Source organism: Asterias rubens, chromosome 2 (assembly GCF_902459465.1).
Source record: "Asterias rubens chromosome 2, eAstRub1.3, whole genome shotgun sequence".
Taxonomy (NCBI): Eukaryota; Metazoa; Echinodermata; class Asteroidea; order Forcipulatida; family Asteriidae; genus Asterias; species Asterias rubens.
Window position 1 is genome coordinate 3,425,691 of NC_047063.1, and position 19,447 is coordinate 3,445,137.

Below are 19,447 nucleotides of genomic sequence, written 5' to 3' on the forward strand. Positions count from 1 at the left end.
AAGGCTCACACAAATGAAAATAATATGACGGGGCATTAAAAGTCACCAACCATATTTAAGTTTTTAAAGTTAAGTTCAATCTCACAATCCATCACTCAAAGTCAAATTTAACCTTTCTATACAAGCAAAGATTCTTTGTAAAAATCAGCAGCTCCTTTTTTCCAGGAAATGTAGACACATTTTCGGTTAAAAAACACCAACGACACCAACCTTCTCTTAATCACATTGGATCAACCAATGAGATTTACCCGTAAGTTCTAAAATCCACTGTGCATCTACGTCATGTAGTTGTACTCGTTATGTACAAGCGTTTCCTTGTCCACATAAGTATAATCTTGAATACCAAAGACTCATTCGTGCATTATTCCAATTAATCCCGCAATGTGCACACAATAACAAATCTGTGATTTTATTTTTACTCGTTTGGTCATCGAAGTTGAAACAAATTTGAAAGAAATAAAACCCTAGTTGCACAAATAATATGTGCGCTTTCATATGCCTAATGAAAGTTTCAGGTCTGAAGTATTTTATTCTTTGAGTGAGAAATTACTTCTTTCTCAAAAACTACGTAACTTCATGGGGAGCCATTTCTCGTTTACCAAGTAAGTTTTGATGATAACAATTTGTTTGAGCGATGTCCAGTGCCTTTAAACGGATGGCCAACCCCCAGGTTTTCACCAAACACAGATCTACTAAGACGTAGTAAGACGTAGTAGGTGGCAACAGACTTACCAGGTAAATTTCCATTGTTTACGTAGTTCTGAGCATGCGCACATTACTGAAAACAATGGATTTTACCTGGTATGTCTGCTGCCACCAAGCGTCTCAAAAGTCTCCCATTAACACTTTAAAGGCACTGGACACCTTTGGTAATTGTCAAAGACCATTAATCTCATCATCTCTCCATTGCTCGTTCCGGGCGAGTTCTTATGCTAACAATAAATTTTAGTAATCACCAATGATGTCCAGTGCGTGTGACTGTTCCATTCAATTCCGACGTTCTTTCATTTTTAGTTTTTATTAATAATAGTCTTGATAAAAAAAGGCATCGGTCACGAGCAGTAGCTTAGTTTGATTTTACCATTGCATCAACGTATGATAAAGCACCATGAACTGCATTAGTATACAGTCTTTAATTCTGTACTCTTTTGCGACAAAGCGTCCCACCCACATAAGTTTCAACTCCCACACGACACAAGTATAATAAGGCAAAGGGAGAGTGTGGACCAGTGAAACGGAGGACTTTGTCACATTGAGGGCGCCCTCTGTGTACAAAACCAACGGAGACATCGCTTAACAACAAAACAAGGTTTAACCAACGGAAGATCAACAAGAAATCCTTATGTGTTATAGACAAACAAGTGTGAAAAGGGTATTTTTATTTTATTTTTTTTTAATTTTGAATTTTCCTACTTTAAAGTTTAATGTATTTTACTGATCCCTCTCTTCAGACAGGAAACGGTTGTGATTGGCCAACGACACTAGCCTTGTTTTCATATCAACAGGTGCAAACATCTTATAATCATTATTATAAAGTTATAATAATAGTGTTAACGGTATTTGGGTGCAAACAAATAAACTGTGTGCACGTACAAATTGTTTGCCACAAGCTTGTGACTAAGTATTAGAGCGAGTTGTGGGTTGCCTTTCCAGTACAACTTAAACCAGAGGGCGTTGCTTAACCATGATTGCTGTTCAATCAATTTGGTATCAGGGAAGGTGTGTTTTCTACCTAATAGAAAATGTTTTCAGAAACAGCAAAAATGTCCTTCAATTTTCCTCTCATGTTTCAAGGGCCTTCATCAGCTGCAAACAAAAAACTGCGTGGCGAAGACGTCATCAGCGCACAAAATAAACGTGTTCGGAGGTCGTGACAAAAAACGGCCTGTTGTTGCTCAAACCGCGCTCACGTAAATTTTCGGAACTCTTGTCTCGACGAGAATAACAAATCACAAACTTTCACTTGGCAGTTCAAGGAATCCCCAGCCCTTCAAATCTTCATTCTGCACCATAACGAGGATCCATTATTTCAAACACAAGTCCCAACGTAGTCGCAATGATACACCACGGAGTGTAAAAAGTGCAGTTTTAGTGCTGTGTCGTGGCATATTGGTGACTTGTGTGAATAAAACACCATCAACGCGCAGTAGTTTACACTGTCTACCCCGGCCGCGTGCCCCAAATCGCACGGCCATCATTCGCCTTTCAATCAGGCAGACTCATCATGTAGACCGCCATTTTGTTTTCAGCATTCATTCCATTGGCACCGTTGGTGCCTCCCTCGGTACCCTCAAAGAGTTCTCTTTCGGTCTCTTTTGATGTCATCGTTACCAAAGTCATCCCCTTCGTCGCTTCGCAGCATGTGGATCCACTTTTCGCGAGCGTTTTTCAAATGGGTTAACCAAGTTTGCTGGGGAAAAAAAAAAATCGATTACATGTAAACACACAGTACTAAGAACCAGTGGTAAGAATTCAAAACAGTAAGGCTTATTTGACTGTTTGTTCTTGAAGAAAATTAAGCTCAACAACAACTGAGACACACAAATAAACTTTTATTTTTAAAGCAGCCATAGCAAACTGTCAGGTTTGCTGAAAAGTCTAAAACAATTCAACCCCATGTGAACACACAATAGAGAGTAGGGCATAATATCCTAGATTTTACACCTTAGATACATTTATTTTTACAGCAGCAGCCAAAGCGAATTATCAGCAGCTGTTGGCCTTTTCGAAACCATGGCTTCGGCTACAGGATCGGCTCAAGCTTGCTTGGCCCCGCGGTTGCTTTGCAATAATTACGTGGGCTTTGCGTATGTGCTCAGGGCTTCAGACGATGAGAGCGGAACCTAAAGCCGAATCCAAAGCCGAAGCCGTGGATTTGAAAAGGACCTATGTTCACATAAATTTCACACACAAATTGTATACATACTAAACTTGAAGCGAGAAATTGTCCCAAAATCAACCTTCTCATACAAAATCTAAATCTAGATGTTCCCTTCAACGCTTTCATTTTTAGAACCGGTAAGCACTAGCAATCGGGTTCAAAGACAATGTGCTGACATTCGAGAATGTCTTAAAGGCAGTGGACACTATTGGTAATTACTCAAAATAATTATTAGCATAAAACCTTTCTTGGTGACGAGTAATGGGGAGAGGTTGATGGTATAAAACATTGTGGGAAACGGTTCCCTCTGAAGTGCCATAGTTTTCGAGAAAGAAGTAATTTTCCACGAATTTGATTTCGAGACCTCAAGTTTAGAACTTGAGGTCTCGAAATCAACGCACCATTTAAACGCACACAACTTCGTGTGACAAGGGTGTTTTTTTCTTTCATTATTATCTCGCAAGTTTGATGACCGATTGAGCTCAAATTTTCACAGGTTTGTTATTTTATGTATATGTTGAGATACACCAACTGTGAAGTCTAATCTTTGACAATTACCAATAGTGCCACTCCCTTTAACAAGCATCAGTGTATAATTATTGAAATAGCCATGAGCCAAACATGGTACCTATAATTAAACAAAAGAAAGGGGTAATTGACCGTTTGCTGTTGACGAAAATAGCACAGACACTGAGATTCACAAACACTGCAAACAAGGCCAGGCACAACAGGAAAAAAAGAAGCTACAAATGAATTATTCGGCAGAAGTTGACTTTCAATTCAATTCAATTAAATGAAATTCAATGAATCTTTTAGATCCCCAAAAAGGGTTATTCAAATGCACTCATACAGTGAATACAACATTGAAACATCAAAAACATTACAAACAGTTCTACAGCTTTATAAAATTACAATAAAAACCACTAAAAACTGATACTCATTTAGGAAAAGAAAATACCTGGGGTCGATTTCAGAAAGAGTTAGGACGTCGAATCAGACAGAGTTAGGACTAGTTCTAACTTAGGACTAGTCCAGGGAGAATGTAAAACTTTATGTTAGTCCAAGGTTATAACGAATAACTCGTCCTTACTCGAGATAAGACTAGTCTTTAACTCTTTGTGAAATCCACCCCATGTAATAGGGCGATACAATTAAAACTTAGTAAACAAATAATTGTTTTTCAAAAGGCTTACCTTGCTAGTCTCGTCTGCAGCCGTTAACGTGTAAGCCCCGACAAACTGCTGATATCTGCTGTTCTGTAGCAGAACAAACCCATGTTTTAACCCACTCGCTGCGAAATTGAATACAACGAAAGTTTTGTTATGAGTATAAGCATATTGGATCATACTCAACAATGATATTTAATGTGATACATTTTGTAGATCAAAATTAAAAAAAATTATTGTAGTGAGAAAATACCTCTTTCTCAAAAAGAAAAACCTGTTACTTCAGAGGGGGTCGTTTCTCACAATTGTGTTATCATAATATTATCAACAGCTCCCAGTTGCTTGTTATACCAAGAAAGTATTTACGCAAAAATGTTTTGTTTGAGTAAGTTCAAAGCGAGTACATCGCCTTTAACAGGTTTTTGAAATTGGGCATAGGGCCATCTCATCTTTGAAAAGTCAATTTGTTTTTAAATATTAAAAATATAGGGTGTGGTAATCGGCTCTTTTTGAATCATTTTTAAAGACACTGACTGGACACTATTGGTAATTGTCAAAGATCAGTCTTCTCACTTGGTGTATCTCAACATATGCATAAAACAACAAACCTGTGAAAATTTGAGCTCGATTGGTCGTCGGAGTTGCGAGATAACTATGAAAGAAAAAACACCCTTGTCACACGAAGTTGTGTGCTTTTAGATGCTTGATTATGAGACCTCAAATTCTAAATCTGAGGTCTCGAAATCAAATTCGCGGAAAATTCCTACTTCACTTCAGAGGGAGCTGTTTCTCACAAGGTTTTATACTATCAACCTCTACCCATTACTTGCAATCAAGGTTTAATTATTTTGAGAAATTACCAATAGTGGTGACTGTTACAGAAATCCCAGTGTGGCAGCCTTACTTGCGCATATCAACTGTGACTTAGCCGACTATAGGTATAGCCCAACATTTGTATGTAGTTTATCATTGTAAATATAGCCTTTTTATATTGTCAAGTGGATCATGGGGATCTGTGATCCAGAATGCGCTACATATATGCTGTTTTATCAGTATTATTATTTACAAACCTGCAGCTCTTTTGCTCTCGATCTCAATCACAGACACTCTGTCAAGGGGAATGGGCGGCTTGTATACGACGAAGGAGAACCCGTCCTTCTTGCGGGGTACGGGCGGCGTGGCCATGATCCCCATGCCGTCTGGTATCGACTTTTTCTTCATGGTGTTTTTGCGGATCTTGCTGATGAGAAGCATGTCGTCGAAGAGAAAGACGTACATGTCCGAGGACTTTGTTCCATCTGTCAGAAAGAGGATAGACAACAATATTTACATCTTCACTTTTTTTGGCTGAACAATTTTGTGAATACAAAGACGCCTATCCCCCTAATCAGTATCAACGTTTATTCAAAGAGTGATATCTGTTTTCACCCTGGGCACAATTTAATTAATCTGCTTAAAACGCAAAAAGCAAAGCAAATGTTCTTTACAGCAAACAAAACAGTTTCAAAGAAACCAAGATACCATGTATATACATGAATTTACCTTTTACAACTACTTTACTGAATATTTGTCATTGGCAGAACATTTTTGATTGCCGTTTTTATTTTATTTATTTTATGATGTACGTACTTAATTCAAATTCGGACATAAACAAAAGTAAAAAAGAAACTGACATCATAATTGTGTCAGATCCAATGAAACCTCTACTATCAAGACAAAAAAAACCTAAAATATCAAATAAATATAATAAGATCACTACCATACACGTAATTTTACAGTGAACAAGTGACACAATAAAACAAAGGAATTCATCTGCCCTCAATAAGCAGCTCTATAGTTATGGACCCCCTTCGATGCTCAGTAAAAATAATAACAAAACTCGGACCGTAATAATCACGACTAAATCACCGTAGCTTAGAGCTGTGAACACTTGTTCGAAACAGGTTTTTATTTGATTTTAATAATGATCATTCTTTTCTTTGATTGACCTTAACAAAAAATATGTTGCTCGTTGAGCAACTAAGGCAGTTGACACTTTTGGTAATTACTCAAAATAGTTATTAGCAAAAAACCTTACTTGGTAACGAGTAATGGGGAGCTGTTGATAGTATAGAACATTGTGAGGAACGGCTCCTTCTGAAGTAACGTAGTTTTCGAGAAAGAAGTATTTTTCCACGAATTTGATTTCGAGACCTCAGATTTAGAATTTGAGCTCTCGAAATCAAGCATCTGAAAGCACACAACTTCGTGTGACCAGGCTGTTTGTTTTTCTTTCATTATTATCTCACAACTTCGATGACCGATTGAGCTCAAATTTTCACATGTTTGTTATATCTATGCATATGTTGAGATACACAAAGTGAGAAGACTGGTCTTTGACAATTACAAATAGTGTAGTGTCTTTTAAGAAGGCTTACCTATCATGGTCAGAGGACCCTCGTTGAGTAGCGTACGTTTAGTACTTGCCAGCAAATTGCTCTTTGACATTTTGGAAACCATGTCCTTCAAAAACTGTGGAGAGAAAATACACACCTTATTAATAGACCCCTTGATAGAAAACAACAACTACCAAAACATGACAATAAAATATAGAAATTGTACTTGAAGACTGTATTTCAAAATGCTTCTCTGGAACATTAACACGCAGAACCAAAAACACGAGTACATTATTATTGTTTTACCTATTATTAGGACAGATGAACTCGTACCACACTATGCCAAAGGGATATTTTGTTGTTTACCAGTTTAATTGCATTACGAAGTCTAAATTTGGGGACAGGAAGGACGTTGATGTGTCCTTCGCTATGAGGCTGGAAAACGAGCGGGAAAGTAAGAGATCTGGAAAGCAGCTGTTGCTAGGAGGCGTCGTCAATTACACAACTCAATAAATCCTATCTCGGAATAACCTGATCAAAACTTTATAATTGTCTGAAGCTTTAACTGCACTGGACTACTTTGGTAATTTTCAAAGACCATTGTTATTGGTGTATCCCAATATATTCATAAAATAACAAACCTGTGTAAATTTGGGAACAACTGAATAATGAAATAAACAACACCTTGTTCCACAAATTTGTGTGCTTTCAGATGCCATAATGAAAGCATCGGACCCGAAGTCCTATATTATTTGATAGAAAAATGACTTCTTTCTCAAAAACTACGTTACTTCAGAGGGAGCCATTTCTCACAATGTTATATACTATCAACAGCTCTCCATTTCCCTGTTTAGCAAGTAAGTTTTTATGCTAACAATAATTTTGAGTATTCGCCAATAGTGTCCAGTGCCTTTAAATACCTACTTGAACAAACACGGTAACAAGTGATCTTTGCTGAAATTCATTTGTAACAATTTCAACTTATGAGGAATTCGAGTTAACATGAGATTGAACAGATTTTAATTGTGTAAAAGACAATTGCTTTGAGTACTCTTCTCCGGTGTGTTTTAAACAAAATCGCGGACCAATAAGTTTTTATGCTAAAAACATATTTTGAGTAATTACCAATAGTATCCAGTCCCTGTAAACCCTCTCTCAAAATAAACCTGATAGTTAAAACTCAAGATTGGCTCACCTCGGGTATGGCAACCTTAGAATCCATCTCCTCAACTGGAGGCCACGTGATCATTTGTTGCAACTCTCGCAGTCTCTCGAAGTTGCTGAGCCATTTCACCTTGCCGTCCAGCTCATCTATAGAAAAAGAGAGACGAAAAAGAAAAAGTGCCAAAGTTGATAAATAATTGAGCAAGAAGAGTGCATTGTCGTAGAAGGGATTTATATTTTAAGCAATGTATGATAGTCATGAAAAACTCATATGTGAGTTACGAAAAACTCATTATGTGAGTTATGAAAAACTCATGTGAGTTATGAAAAACTCATATGTGAGTTATGAATAACTCATATGTGAGTTATGAATAACTCATATATGAATAACTCATATGAGTTATGAATAACTCATGTGAGTTATGAAGATTTATGTGAGTTATATGAGGAGGTGACTGTGTTTACTAACATGAAGTTAGCCAAACTGATTAAGTCTAATCGTTTAAAGCCAGTGGACACTTTCGGTAAACAGTATTGTCCAAGGCCCACACTTCGTGTTTCACAACTAATATATAAAATAACAAACCTGTGAAAATTTAGGCTCAATCGGTCATCGGAGTCGGGAGAAAATAACGGGAAAACGCACTCTTGTTTCCGCACGTTTCGCCGTGTCATGACATGTGTTTAAAATAAATCCGTAATTCTCGTTGTCGAGAATTGATAATTGTTTTAAATGTTTTCTCAAAAAGTAAAGCATTTCATGGAATAATATTTCAAGAGAAGTATTTTACCATTACCTTCTGTAAATCCTGTAAGTTATTTGTAAATCTGTGAACTTTTTCTTTCTTTTCTGTTCCGAAAGTGTAGAATGGCTTTAACCAAAATGATTAACTAGTTAAAAACAATGGTTACCGGGAATGGATGTTTTTTTTTAGGGTGAACAAACGAACATATTATTATGAAATTACCATGTTTATCTCTTGTAATGTATACCTCTTTGTTATTCATGAAACAATAAGAGATCCATATAAACATAAGGCCATCGTGTGACCAGGGCCCAGCTTCATAAAGCCTGTAAGCACAAAAATGTGCTAAGCATGAAATTTCTTCCTCGATAAAAACAGGACAAGCAGGTCAGGAAAATTACTCTGGGAAGGTTACTCCATCTTAAAATGTGATACGATGGTGGCAGGAATGACTCTCGTATAAAATCGAATTCCTCTAGGTTGTTGTTCCCCGTCTTGGCAATGAGCTGACTACGAGGGCTGATTCTATTTCCTAACGAAGCCATACCCGTTATTGTATACCCTTGTTCAGCGTCTCACGCATGCCGACTGGCCTGGGGCCCGTGTGTATAAATCGGATGAGAATATCTGAAACCATATATTATTTAATTTGGGAGAATAAATTAGAGTTGAAAAATGCTTAGATACCCTCCCCTCAATAACAAGTACCGAGCTCTCTACTAAACAACAACAATTTCTTTATTTCAAGACTTATAAAAAATATACAACGAAGAGAACTTCTACAAGGGAAAGAAGATTGCTATTTTAATCAAACAAGAATTAACAACCATACTTTTGAGTTTCATCAACATCATTCGCCGTCAAGTTTTTGTAAAAACAACATCAAAATTTATGATTTTTCCCCGAGTTTTTTCTTGTTTTAATATTTAACTCGGGCTTAAATTAGTTTGTCTTAGAGAGCGGATGTCTATACAGTAATCAGATTGTAGGTTTCAGTCCTGGTTGTGACACTTGTGTTTTTTGTTTTACATTCCAAATCCAAGTCGTCATCCTGGTTTCATTTCCAATTGTCAAGCTCTCTGTCGTTCTCCACAAATTAACATATGAACTTCTACAAGCAGGAATGGCCCTTTTCGAAACCACGGCTACGGGTCCAGATTCGGCCCAGGCTATAGCTTGGCCCCGCGGTTGTTTAAACAAATTGCGCGTGCTTTGCGTGCGTGCTCGGGGCTTCAGACGAAAGGACAGAGCCTGAAGCAGAATCCAACGCCGAAGCCGTGGATTCTAAAAGGGCATGTGAAACTACATATGAGAATAAAGCATGAAAGCATTCTTACAATGCGCTTTATACACATGCACGGCTCGTGAAAAAAGAGTGTCATTGCAAATGCATGATTCAGGAAGATGGAAGCATCATTCTCCCCAGAGACTTGATTTTTTGGTGATTTGCAGAACGGGCAATTTATTTCTCTCTTCAGAACGGCAGGGGTGAATCTTTTGAATTTAGGTCAACCATCGATCAAAATTGAGGACTGAGACGCGTTGAAGAGTACTTGGGTTGGGGGAAGAAGGCTCTCGAACTGGTTACAAGGCGGTCATATTTCTCTCTGAGGAATGATAATAAAACAACGTGGGTTCTTGATCCCATTTTGTTTCTGAGAAGCGTACAGCAAACACCTGCAAGCATTTGCGTGGAGATCATCTTTAAAGGCAGTGAACACTATTGGTTATTACTCAAAATAATTATCAGCATAAAACCTCACTTGGTAACGAGTAATGGAGAGAGGTTGATAGTATAAAACATTGTGGGAAACGGCTCCCTCTGAAGTGACGTAGTTTTCGAGAAAGAAGTAATTTTCCACGAATTTGATTTCGGGACCTCAAGTTTAGAATTTGAGGTATTGAAATCAAGCGTCTAAAAGCACACAACGTCGTGTGACAAGGTTGTTCTTTATTTCATTCATATCTCGCAACTTCGACGCCCAATCGAGCTCAAATTGTCAAACAACAGGTTTATTATTTTACGCATATGTTGAGATACACCAAGTGAGAAGACTGGTCTTTGACATTACCAATAGTGTCCACTGTCTTTTACTCAAAGTAATTGTTAGCATAAAATAATATTACTCTTTGATAACAATCAATGGGGAGTTGTTGATAGTGTAAAACAATGTGAGAAACGGCTCCCTCTGAAGTAACGTAGTTTTTGAGGAAAGACGTTATTTTTCACTAAAAATAATAAAAGACTTCAGCCGAAGCCTTTTATTATGCATCTGAAAGCACATCAAGTGTCACAATGACCTCCTATTCGTATACTAATTATCGATATGGTTTCTTTTACCCCTCTAGATCAGAATGTCTGCACTCGTGGATAGATTGTTCACTGCTCCTAGTAATCTGTAGACTTGATTCAAGTCACATTCTCGTATGAGAGGTCCCTAAGCATATACCCCAACTTACTATAAAACAACACGTAGCATACACAGTACAATGCGCGCTCGCCGTCAAAAAATGTGGTCCCGGTTTTGGAACAGTATTTTCCTGGGGATGGCACGGGATTGTGACTTGAGTCAAGTCTAAGTAATCTGTTGCTTTTATTTGGTACTTTGGCTGTGGTTTCACAGGTCATTAACCACTCTTTTCTTGTATTATGTAATATGGGGGTGTACTAGGGTGTGTGAGTGGAGTGTGAAAATGTGTGTTTTTTTGCAAGGGGACCAAGGGGAGCCTTGTGACCGTCAACTAAGACGGCGGCCATCATTTTGTATTGCTGCGTGTTTTGTGGGTTTGATTTACCCAGGTTTTGTGCCGGGTTTTGCTTCTGCGATCATTTACGGATGAGAAACCGTAAGTTGATTTAATTTCATTGTGTTATTATGTACATAAGGTTATGATTTAATATATATTGCATGTACTGTAAAACGGAGGGGCAACGCCCGATGTAGACGCAATGGATTTGGCATTTTGAGTATATATATATGCTGCATTTATTTCTGAGGAAGAACGAAGTGTGTTTCACAAGATTCTATTGTTTATAAAGCTGTAGGGCTAAGTAACTGGGTGTGGTATATTCTTGTTCTCTTTTCTTAGACGGCTTCTAAGTGGGGATTGGTATACAACCCGCCTGGGACAGAGACACCCCTTGAAGTCTTGGTAAAATTCGTCTCGGTAAAATTATCAAGAACCAGGCCTCGGGTTTAAACCACTAGTTGAAAACCTCTTCACCACACATTGATTCCCTTATTGTTTATTTATTAAATTAGTTTTTTTCTGTCGTCACTTTGGGTAGGTAAACAGCCCGATAATGTTATTGTTGCTGCGCGTTTAGGAAGGCTTGTGACACATAAGTAAGGCACCAATGTTTTTTTCTTTCATTATTCTCATGCAACTTCGGTGACCATCTGAGCCAAATTTTCACAGGTTTGATTTGTTATGCATATAGGCCTATCATGTTGGGATACCCCGAGTGAGAATATTGGTCTTTGACAGTTAGCAAACGAGTCCACTGCCTTTAAACAGAATAAAATCGGCCAATGGCTGACCGAAACCTCATATATAATAGCTGTGAAACATCTATGACGGGCCCTCATTTTGATGTATTCTGTCCCCTGTGTATGGGCCGTGGTGCACGGCGTAGCAGCTCGTTCCGCTGCGCTGGTGATGTTCAGAGAAAAATACAATTTTGACAGGAGCGCACTAGCTGTGATGATTAAAGCGGCAATGATTAAAGGTGGTATAGTGTTCGTGCCTGACGATAATTATAGCTTCACACTAATTTGGTATGAATACAATCCTCACAAATTAGGCCTCATTTTCTTCGATGCATGATTGTGTCTAAATTCGATTGGATTTGCAAAACTATTTAGGCCTGCGACCATTGTGTAAATACAAAAATATAGCCCCACTTGTTCAGTGACTCATTTCATTTGGTGAACATTCTCGAATGTATCAATGTACCAATGAAATAATAGATCATGATGACGGTCTCCTTGATTTCAATTCTAAAGACAACTTCTTTTCAATGATTAATCAAAAACAATGCTCACTTCCAAAACAGGAAACAAATATCGGGGACATCAAACAAATCTAAAATCTGTATGTGGCAGAAAAAAAACCGCCCAACCACGACAATAAGAGAACTATTTAGAGTATGAGGGTAAAATGTATGCTCCACACGTACTCACGTCGTCGTGAAGTCGCAACACACAACTCAGAAATACATCACTCACATTCCAATTATATAAACCACAACCCGTGCCGTATTGTAAAACCGTATTGTAAAACCGTATTGTAAAACCGTGTGATTTCATAGTCACTACATTATGGATACCCGAGCACAAAACAGAAAAGGGAACATAAAGGTATGCATTACAGGGATGAAATGTTGTGTACAACTCTTCGTGAGGTTCTTAAAGGAACACGTTGCCTTGGATCGGTCGAGTTGGTCTTTGAAAAGCGTTCTGTAACCGTTTGTTATCAAATCGATATGGTTCCAAAGATGTTGTAAAAGTAGAATATAACTTGATCCAAACAAGTATCACTCAAAATTGCACGGTTTTCGTTTTACCTCGTCGACTAACACGGTCGGCCATTTATGGGAGTCATATTTTTGACTCCCATAAATGGCCGACCATGCTAGTTCGCGACGTAAAATGAAAACCGTGCAATTTTGAGTGACACTTCTTTGGATTATTATATTCTACTTTTAAAACATCTTTCTAACCATATGCATTTCATAATAAACGGTTTCAAACACTTTTTATAGACCAACTCGTCCGATCCAAGGCAACGTGTTCCTTTAACTACAGGGACACAGGAGAGAGCAACTATATTTCAACAGGGATGTAAAACATGGCATGTGTGTACTAATGTATGCATCATTAATTAGGTAAATTTACATTGTCTGGTTGCGTAATCAAGACAAATTAACATACCAACAGTGGTCTTATTTAGAAAACAATACGTGGCCCTTAAATGAAATCCAAATGCTCAAAACAACAGTCTGCCTCATACGTACAGTGCATGCAAACATAATTAACTGTTGAAAGTAACGGCACACAGTTTTAGTTTGAAACTAAAATGTAAGGAAGGGATTGGGTAAGGGATTCTATTTACTTGATCGTACACATCCGGGTCAAGCTGTGACTCAAATTACCGCTGTAACATTCCCGGAACAAGACTTCGTTTTTTAATTTGTGATGGGATTACGAAATGAACTCCATCAAATTTAATGCGGTAGTCAATCACTCCGCAAACCTGATGTGTGGGGAGTTTGCTGGCCGGTTCCCCCCATGTTGACTGTGTGCAGCATTCCGGATAACTCCGGATAATTAGCCCGGCCGAGTTTAAGATTAATGGCCCTCAGAGCAAGATAGCAAGATTCGATATGTCTCTTTCCTAGAATATTGGGACATACAATCCATTCCACATAAACATGTACGGCAGCCATAAGCCCTAACTCATTGGGTTCACATACACGCCAATTTCGTCCTATTTCCATGCATGTGTACACTCTTAAAACTGCCTCCGGCTCTAGCTTGCGCAATAAAAAATGGGGAGTAACACCACAATTTGTTGGGACGATGGCCTAACATTGGTTGAAGAAGATTTATTTTAACTTGCAAACAGGGCAATAATATTTATTGACTTATATATCACTTTGTTTCTACTGCACCAATTTTCCTACGTCGCATATGCGCCTAGAATTTGACTTGTGGTTCATATATGGGAATGAAAAAGGGGAGTTTTTTTAAAATAAAGTGTATATTGTGATCAAACCGACAAAAGATTCAAGGAAGAAGGTTACGCGAAAAAAAAACCACAAGTTAACAGGCCCTCTCCCTTTTTGTTAAAAACATACTCTATGCCTTGTAAAAAAACCTTGCTTATTGGTGACCTCATTATACACTATCTCTCATCATGAAGTATTGACATAAATGTGAGTATGAATTGCATTGATGAAAAAGGATACATTTTAACAAACAAAGGATATATACATCTCAAACGAAAACAATAAATTTTGAAAAACAGCCCACCAGTTTTCTTAAGAAATGTGTCTATCGGCGATTTTGAAAAGTAAGGAGGACAAAACAGGCCCTCATCCTTCCCTTAATTACGTTTGACTTACTTAAAGCGACCTCTACGGCCTGCAGTGTGGCGTTCAGACTTGCTCTCTCCGTAGGGTCTTCCGTACGTTCCCGGATGTCCTTCAGAAGTAAGGGGTACTTGGTAACGTGTTGGATGGGAGCCACAAAGAGATCGGCAAGTTGGAGTCTCTTGCAACGAGTGTCTTGTTCACAAAGCTATTAAACAAATTGTGAAATTCAATGAAAAAATATGATCTTTCTGCAAGTTTTGTTTAGGTCTACATGAACAATAAAATCACAATTTGTACAACACCAGACCTAGAAGTTCCTCACAGAGTTACCTTAGGCGCAAAGTATGGCCATTTAATAATAATACTAGAGTTTTCTTTTTTACAAATATGACTTAGGGCCTAATTAGTTAAAAACAAAATAAAATTTACAAATACAAACAAAATAATTAACAAAAGCAGGGCCTATACATGAAGAAAATATTTTTTTTAAGAGAAAAAAAGATAATTTGTTTTGCCCCTATATAAAAGAAGGAAAGTCAACACAACTTCACAAAGTCAAAACTCAAAAACAAAACAAAAAATCCACAAAACCCATGCCGCCAAAAGCTATATAAAGGTATAAGAAACGTCTATCATGACGTGGCTATATGCTGCAGCAAAATGGAGCTGCACGCTAATTTATAAATAATACGAAACATATATCATGCCGTGGTTATCTGCATCAAAATGGACGAACAATCAATGCTGTACACTTGTATAAACTAATGTATGAAACTTCTATCGCAATGTAGCAAAATGGAGCTATGCTCTTATAATATTACAGAAATAATATAGGAAATATCTCTAATGCAGCAAAATGAAGCCATCATATAAGAAACATCTATCATGCCGTGGTTGTCTGTATCAAAATGGAGTAATCAATCAATGCTATAGACTTTTATAAAATTTATACAAGAAACTTCTATCACAATTCCGCAAAATGGAGGTATACTCTTATAATATTATAGAAATAATATAAGAAACAAAAGCTATAATATAAGAAACATATATCATGCCGTGGTTGCCTGCATCAAAACGGAGGAATCAATCAATGTATGCATCCATACTTCCGGCCTCTGTGACTTTGCCCTCCAGTCAACCTCACTGTATCCGACTAAAAGCTCCCCAGTAAGTGCCCTTATTACTGGTGCCACAATCCAGAGGTAATGACCCTGTCTTATAGAAAACCTTTGAGGGGACAGAACAAAATCAATGTTTCCTCACCTTCACAAATTCAGTGAAATCCTCGTGTTTTTTGAGCGTCTCGATGTAGTGGAGCGCCCCGGAGTAATTCATACAGTAGCGCTGGTAGGCTGGGCACACACGGTTACCGAACTGTGTGGTTTCAATCAGAACAATAATATTATTCATATTGCAAATCAATTAAAGCTATTGGACACTTTCGGTAAACAGTATTGTCCAAGTACCACACATCGTGTATCACAACTTCTATATAAAATAACAAACCTGTGAAAATTTAGGCTCAATCGGTCATCGGAGTCGGGAGAAAATAACGGGAAAACCCACCCTTGTTTCCGCACGTTTCACCGAACATGACATGTGATAAAAGAAATCCGTAATTCTCGATATCGAGAATTGATTTTGTTTTAATGTTTTCTCAAAACGTAAAGCATTTCATGGAATAATATTTCAAGAAAAGTCTTTCACCATTTACCTACTGTAAACCCTGTAAGTTATTTGTAAATCTGTGAACTTTTTTTTTTCTGTACCGAAGTGTCAATTGGCTTTAATACAGATTTTGCGGGGAGGTACTTTTAAGAAAGGCTAAGAGAATTGAATCTAAGTTTTACAGTTTGTTCTACTAAGCCTGTGAGTTTAATCTTAGAAAACAAATTGAAAAGGCGTGCGTTTTTTCGTTTGGTAAAAAGATATGGGCATCTAAACAAATAACAAACAAATATTACCAAATTGTCACGAAAAAGGTTCACGTGTTTCATACAAGTAATCAACAAATTTGTACCTTTTGAAATTACCCAGGTTGGAGGTAACTATTTTTAGGTGAAAAGTTGACAAAACTTTGAAGTGAATTGAGTATATTTAAAGTTACCAAACACTTATTCTTGTGAAGTTAACTTTAGTGATAAAGTCTAGCTAAGAGTCAGCAGATTTGTTGCAGTTCTTTTCAAGCAAATAAGTGACAATTCTTTGTGTGCAAAACTCAATTATGTCAACTTACCATGGCAAAGGCAGTTACAACTGCATCCGTATGGCAGAACTCTGTTCTACTTGCTTTGTTTAGCAGCATGCGGATAAGGTCACGACAGAACGAGGCACTGACCTGAACATTATAAACAACATACAGAATTAAAGTAATGATAACAATTTTTCTTTTGTTTTCTAACATTTGCCGCCATTTTGTTTTGCTGGCACTGGGTAGTGGGTTAGTACAAGCGTGTTCTTTTTTAACAATTCAAAACAATTAATTTCAAAACAAAGCATTATCCATTGTTTTGGGTAGCAAACACCGAGTTATGAGTGATTTACGTAACTTGATAGGATTTCCTGGAGAAAATAATGATTCCCTTCCCTTTTTTGCATTGAAGCCTTCAATTTTAAAATAAATTACTTTTAGGTAATTTGGCATGTACCTTTCTACTTGCTATGTTGTGTGTAACTGAAGTGGTAACACATTGTTCCGAGTAGCTATTTGATATCTGATATCTGATAACTGATTAGAGATACAAAAACAGTCAAATATACCAACAATTACATTGGCATTGACATTGTTTTTGACTTGGTTATGTACACTGTTGGTTTGGCGGATGTATAACATACACAATTGCAAAATAACGACAAATGGTTTTCTTCAGTGTGATTAACATACAATCAATGGTCATCAATATTGTATAGAACAAATCGGTAGATCATCTTGTACCGCAACCTATAAACGCATCTGGTGTGTATAGAAAGTACAGGTGCTCTGCTGTGAATGGGCATTGAAATCGTTGGTTACCGTGGTAACTCACCTGGCTAAGCTCGTCTAAATTTGCAAATATTTTAGCCGGTTCTATGTACATGAGGTGGCCCTCGCATTGCATGGCTCGCAGGGGCTCCTGGAAAACCTAGAGAAATGTGGACACAAAGAGAACACTGTCAAATAGAAATCACCGGGAGATGTCAAGACCTGATAGCTACAAATCCAATTCCAGCGGGCCTGATCGAGTTCTATGCAAGGAGTCTCATCCTATACATATATCAATATCCACATGGGAGATTTAATTGAGTGGTGAACAGGTGTTTAGCATGAAAGGTTCAGAAAAGGAACAATCAACTAATAGAAAAAGACATATCACATCACAACAAATGAAAGATTTCAGTCAATCTCTGTTATAATGACTATGATTTATGTGTGTATGATTATAATTTTATTTTCCGTATTATGTTTCTACCATTTAATACGTGTGCAGGCCTGTCTGTATGCTACGTTTGTTGAAAGGGCAAGGGCACCAAGGCACTTGCTCCTTAGGGCACCCTAAGAGGAAACTGTAAATTTCTCTTTGAGCATTTCAAGAGCTTGCTTATAGAGTTAAAGCTTAAATCAAGGCGTATATAAAAACAATAAAATGATTTCAAATAAATCACAAACAAAATAAACAACTAGCTATTATAGCCAAAGTATCTTGGAGCGTTACTATTCAAAGAAGCAGACACAGGATAATGCATCTCATGCTTTTAGCACCGCTATCCATATACCGTGCATAGTTTAAGTGGAGCAACGAAAATGGGTCTTTGCATTGTGCTGTCTCTAATTTGATTGAAAAAAAAAAAAAATAATAATAATATTAAGATGCTCTTTTAAGTAGACACACTCGCTTCCAAATAACAAAAACCTATCTTCCTTTTTTCGATTCAAGGACACACTCGTTTCTATAAAAAAAAAATACTCAAGGCAAGAATATGTTATACAGACTGTTCTCACGCTGTCACCACCTTGGTCATGTTCCCTGTTTACAATAACAGAAAGGAATGCTAGCATTCACTTCGCATGGCACCAGACTATTATTTCGTCCAGCTTCAGTTTTGTTACAATGAGTTGGAATGGAGTAAAATCAAGATGGCCACACCGTGATAAAGGTCTATGAAGTAGACACATACACTTCTAAATAACTTTTAACAATTTGTAAAAAAAAAAGCTCTTACATTTTTCAAGACAAGAATATGCTCTATTAAGTAGACACACTCGCTTCTAAATAACTCCCAGACTTTGTCCCGTCTTTTGATTTCTTCAACTGATGGTGAGTAAGGAACGTGGTTCATTGTGTTGTTGTTATTATTAACCTCCATGATCACATCCCTCCAATGTTTGTCCTGGAAATTGGAAAAGAGAAGAGAAGAAGGAAACATTACAAGTTGTCTTTGCGTAAAATGACCTTTTACACAATTAACACATGTTTCTTAAAGACAATGGACACTACTGATAATTGTCAAAGACTAGTCTTCTCACTTGCTGTATCTCAACATATGCATTAAATAACAAACCTGTGAATATTTGAGCTCAATCGGTCATCGAAGTTGCGAGATAATAATGAAAAAAAAAAACACCCTTGTCACACGAAGTTGTGTGCTTTCAGATTCTTGATTTCGAGATCACAAGGGTGTTTTTCTTCCATTATTATCTCGCAACTTCGACGACCAATTGAGTTCAGATTTCCACAGGTTTGTTTTTATGTGCATGTGTTGAGATACAGCAACTGAGAAGACTGGTCTTTGACAAGAGTGTCCAGTGTCTTTAAGGAACAATAGTAAAATGGTACAGGAGGTAGAAATTAATTGGCTCTGGAGGTCTTGCTTCTGCAGAAGGCTTAATACATGTTAACATCACAATCAATCAATGGCAACATGATTGGTTGCATATCAAACAGCTAATCTTTAGGAATATCATGTACACAACTCTATAGCATTATAATGTGTGTCACCTTCATATTGAGAATGTACTTATCAAGTAAAAGTATACATCT

At 37.4% G+C, this 19,447-nt stretch overlaps 1 protein-coding gene across 1 annotated transcript in view; it reads right to left on the reverse strand.

The window, feature by feature from the left end:
* Positions 1-870: 870 nt before the first annotated feature.
* LOC117307130 overlaps positions 871-19,447 on the reverse strand; it is a 45,671-nt gene continuing 27,094 nt past the window's right edge. The window contains exons 10-19 of the mRNA XM_033791798.1: positions 18,630-18,797; positions 17,456-17,551; positions 16,666-16,767; positions 15,693-15,803; positions 14,460-14,634; positions 7,618-7,733; positions 6,465-6,558; positions 5,118-5,345; positions 4,075-4,172; positions 871-2,410 (exon numbers count right to left, since the gene is read on the reverse strand). Of these exons, the coding sequence (XP_033647689.1) occupies positions 2,291-2,410; positions 4,075-4,172; positions 5,118-5,345; positions 6,465-6,558; positions 7,618-7,733; positions 14,460-14,634; positions 15,693-15,803; positions 16,666-16,767; positions 17,456-17,551; positions 18,630-18,797 (1,308 nt within the window). The 3' untranslated portion in view covers positions 871-2,290. The remainder of the gene's footprint in view (positions 2,411-4,074; positions 4,173-5,117; positions 5,346-6,464; positions 6,559-7,617; positions 7,734-14,459; positions 14,635-15,692; positions 15,804-16,665; positions 16,768-17,455; positions 17,552-18,629; positions 18,798-19,447) is intronic.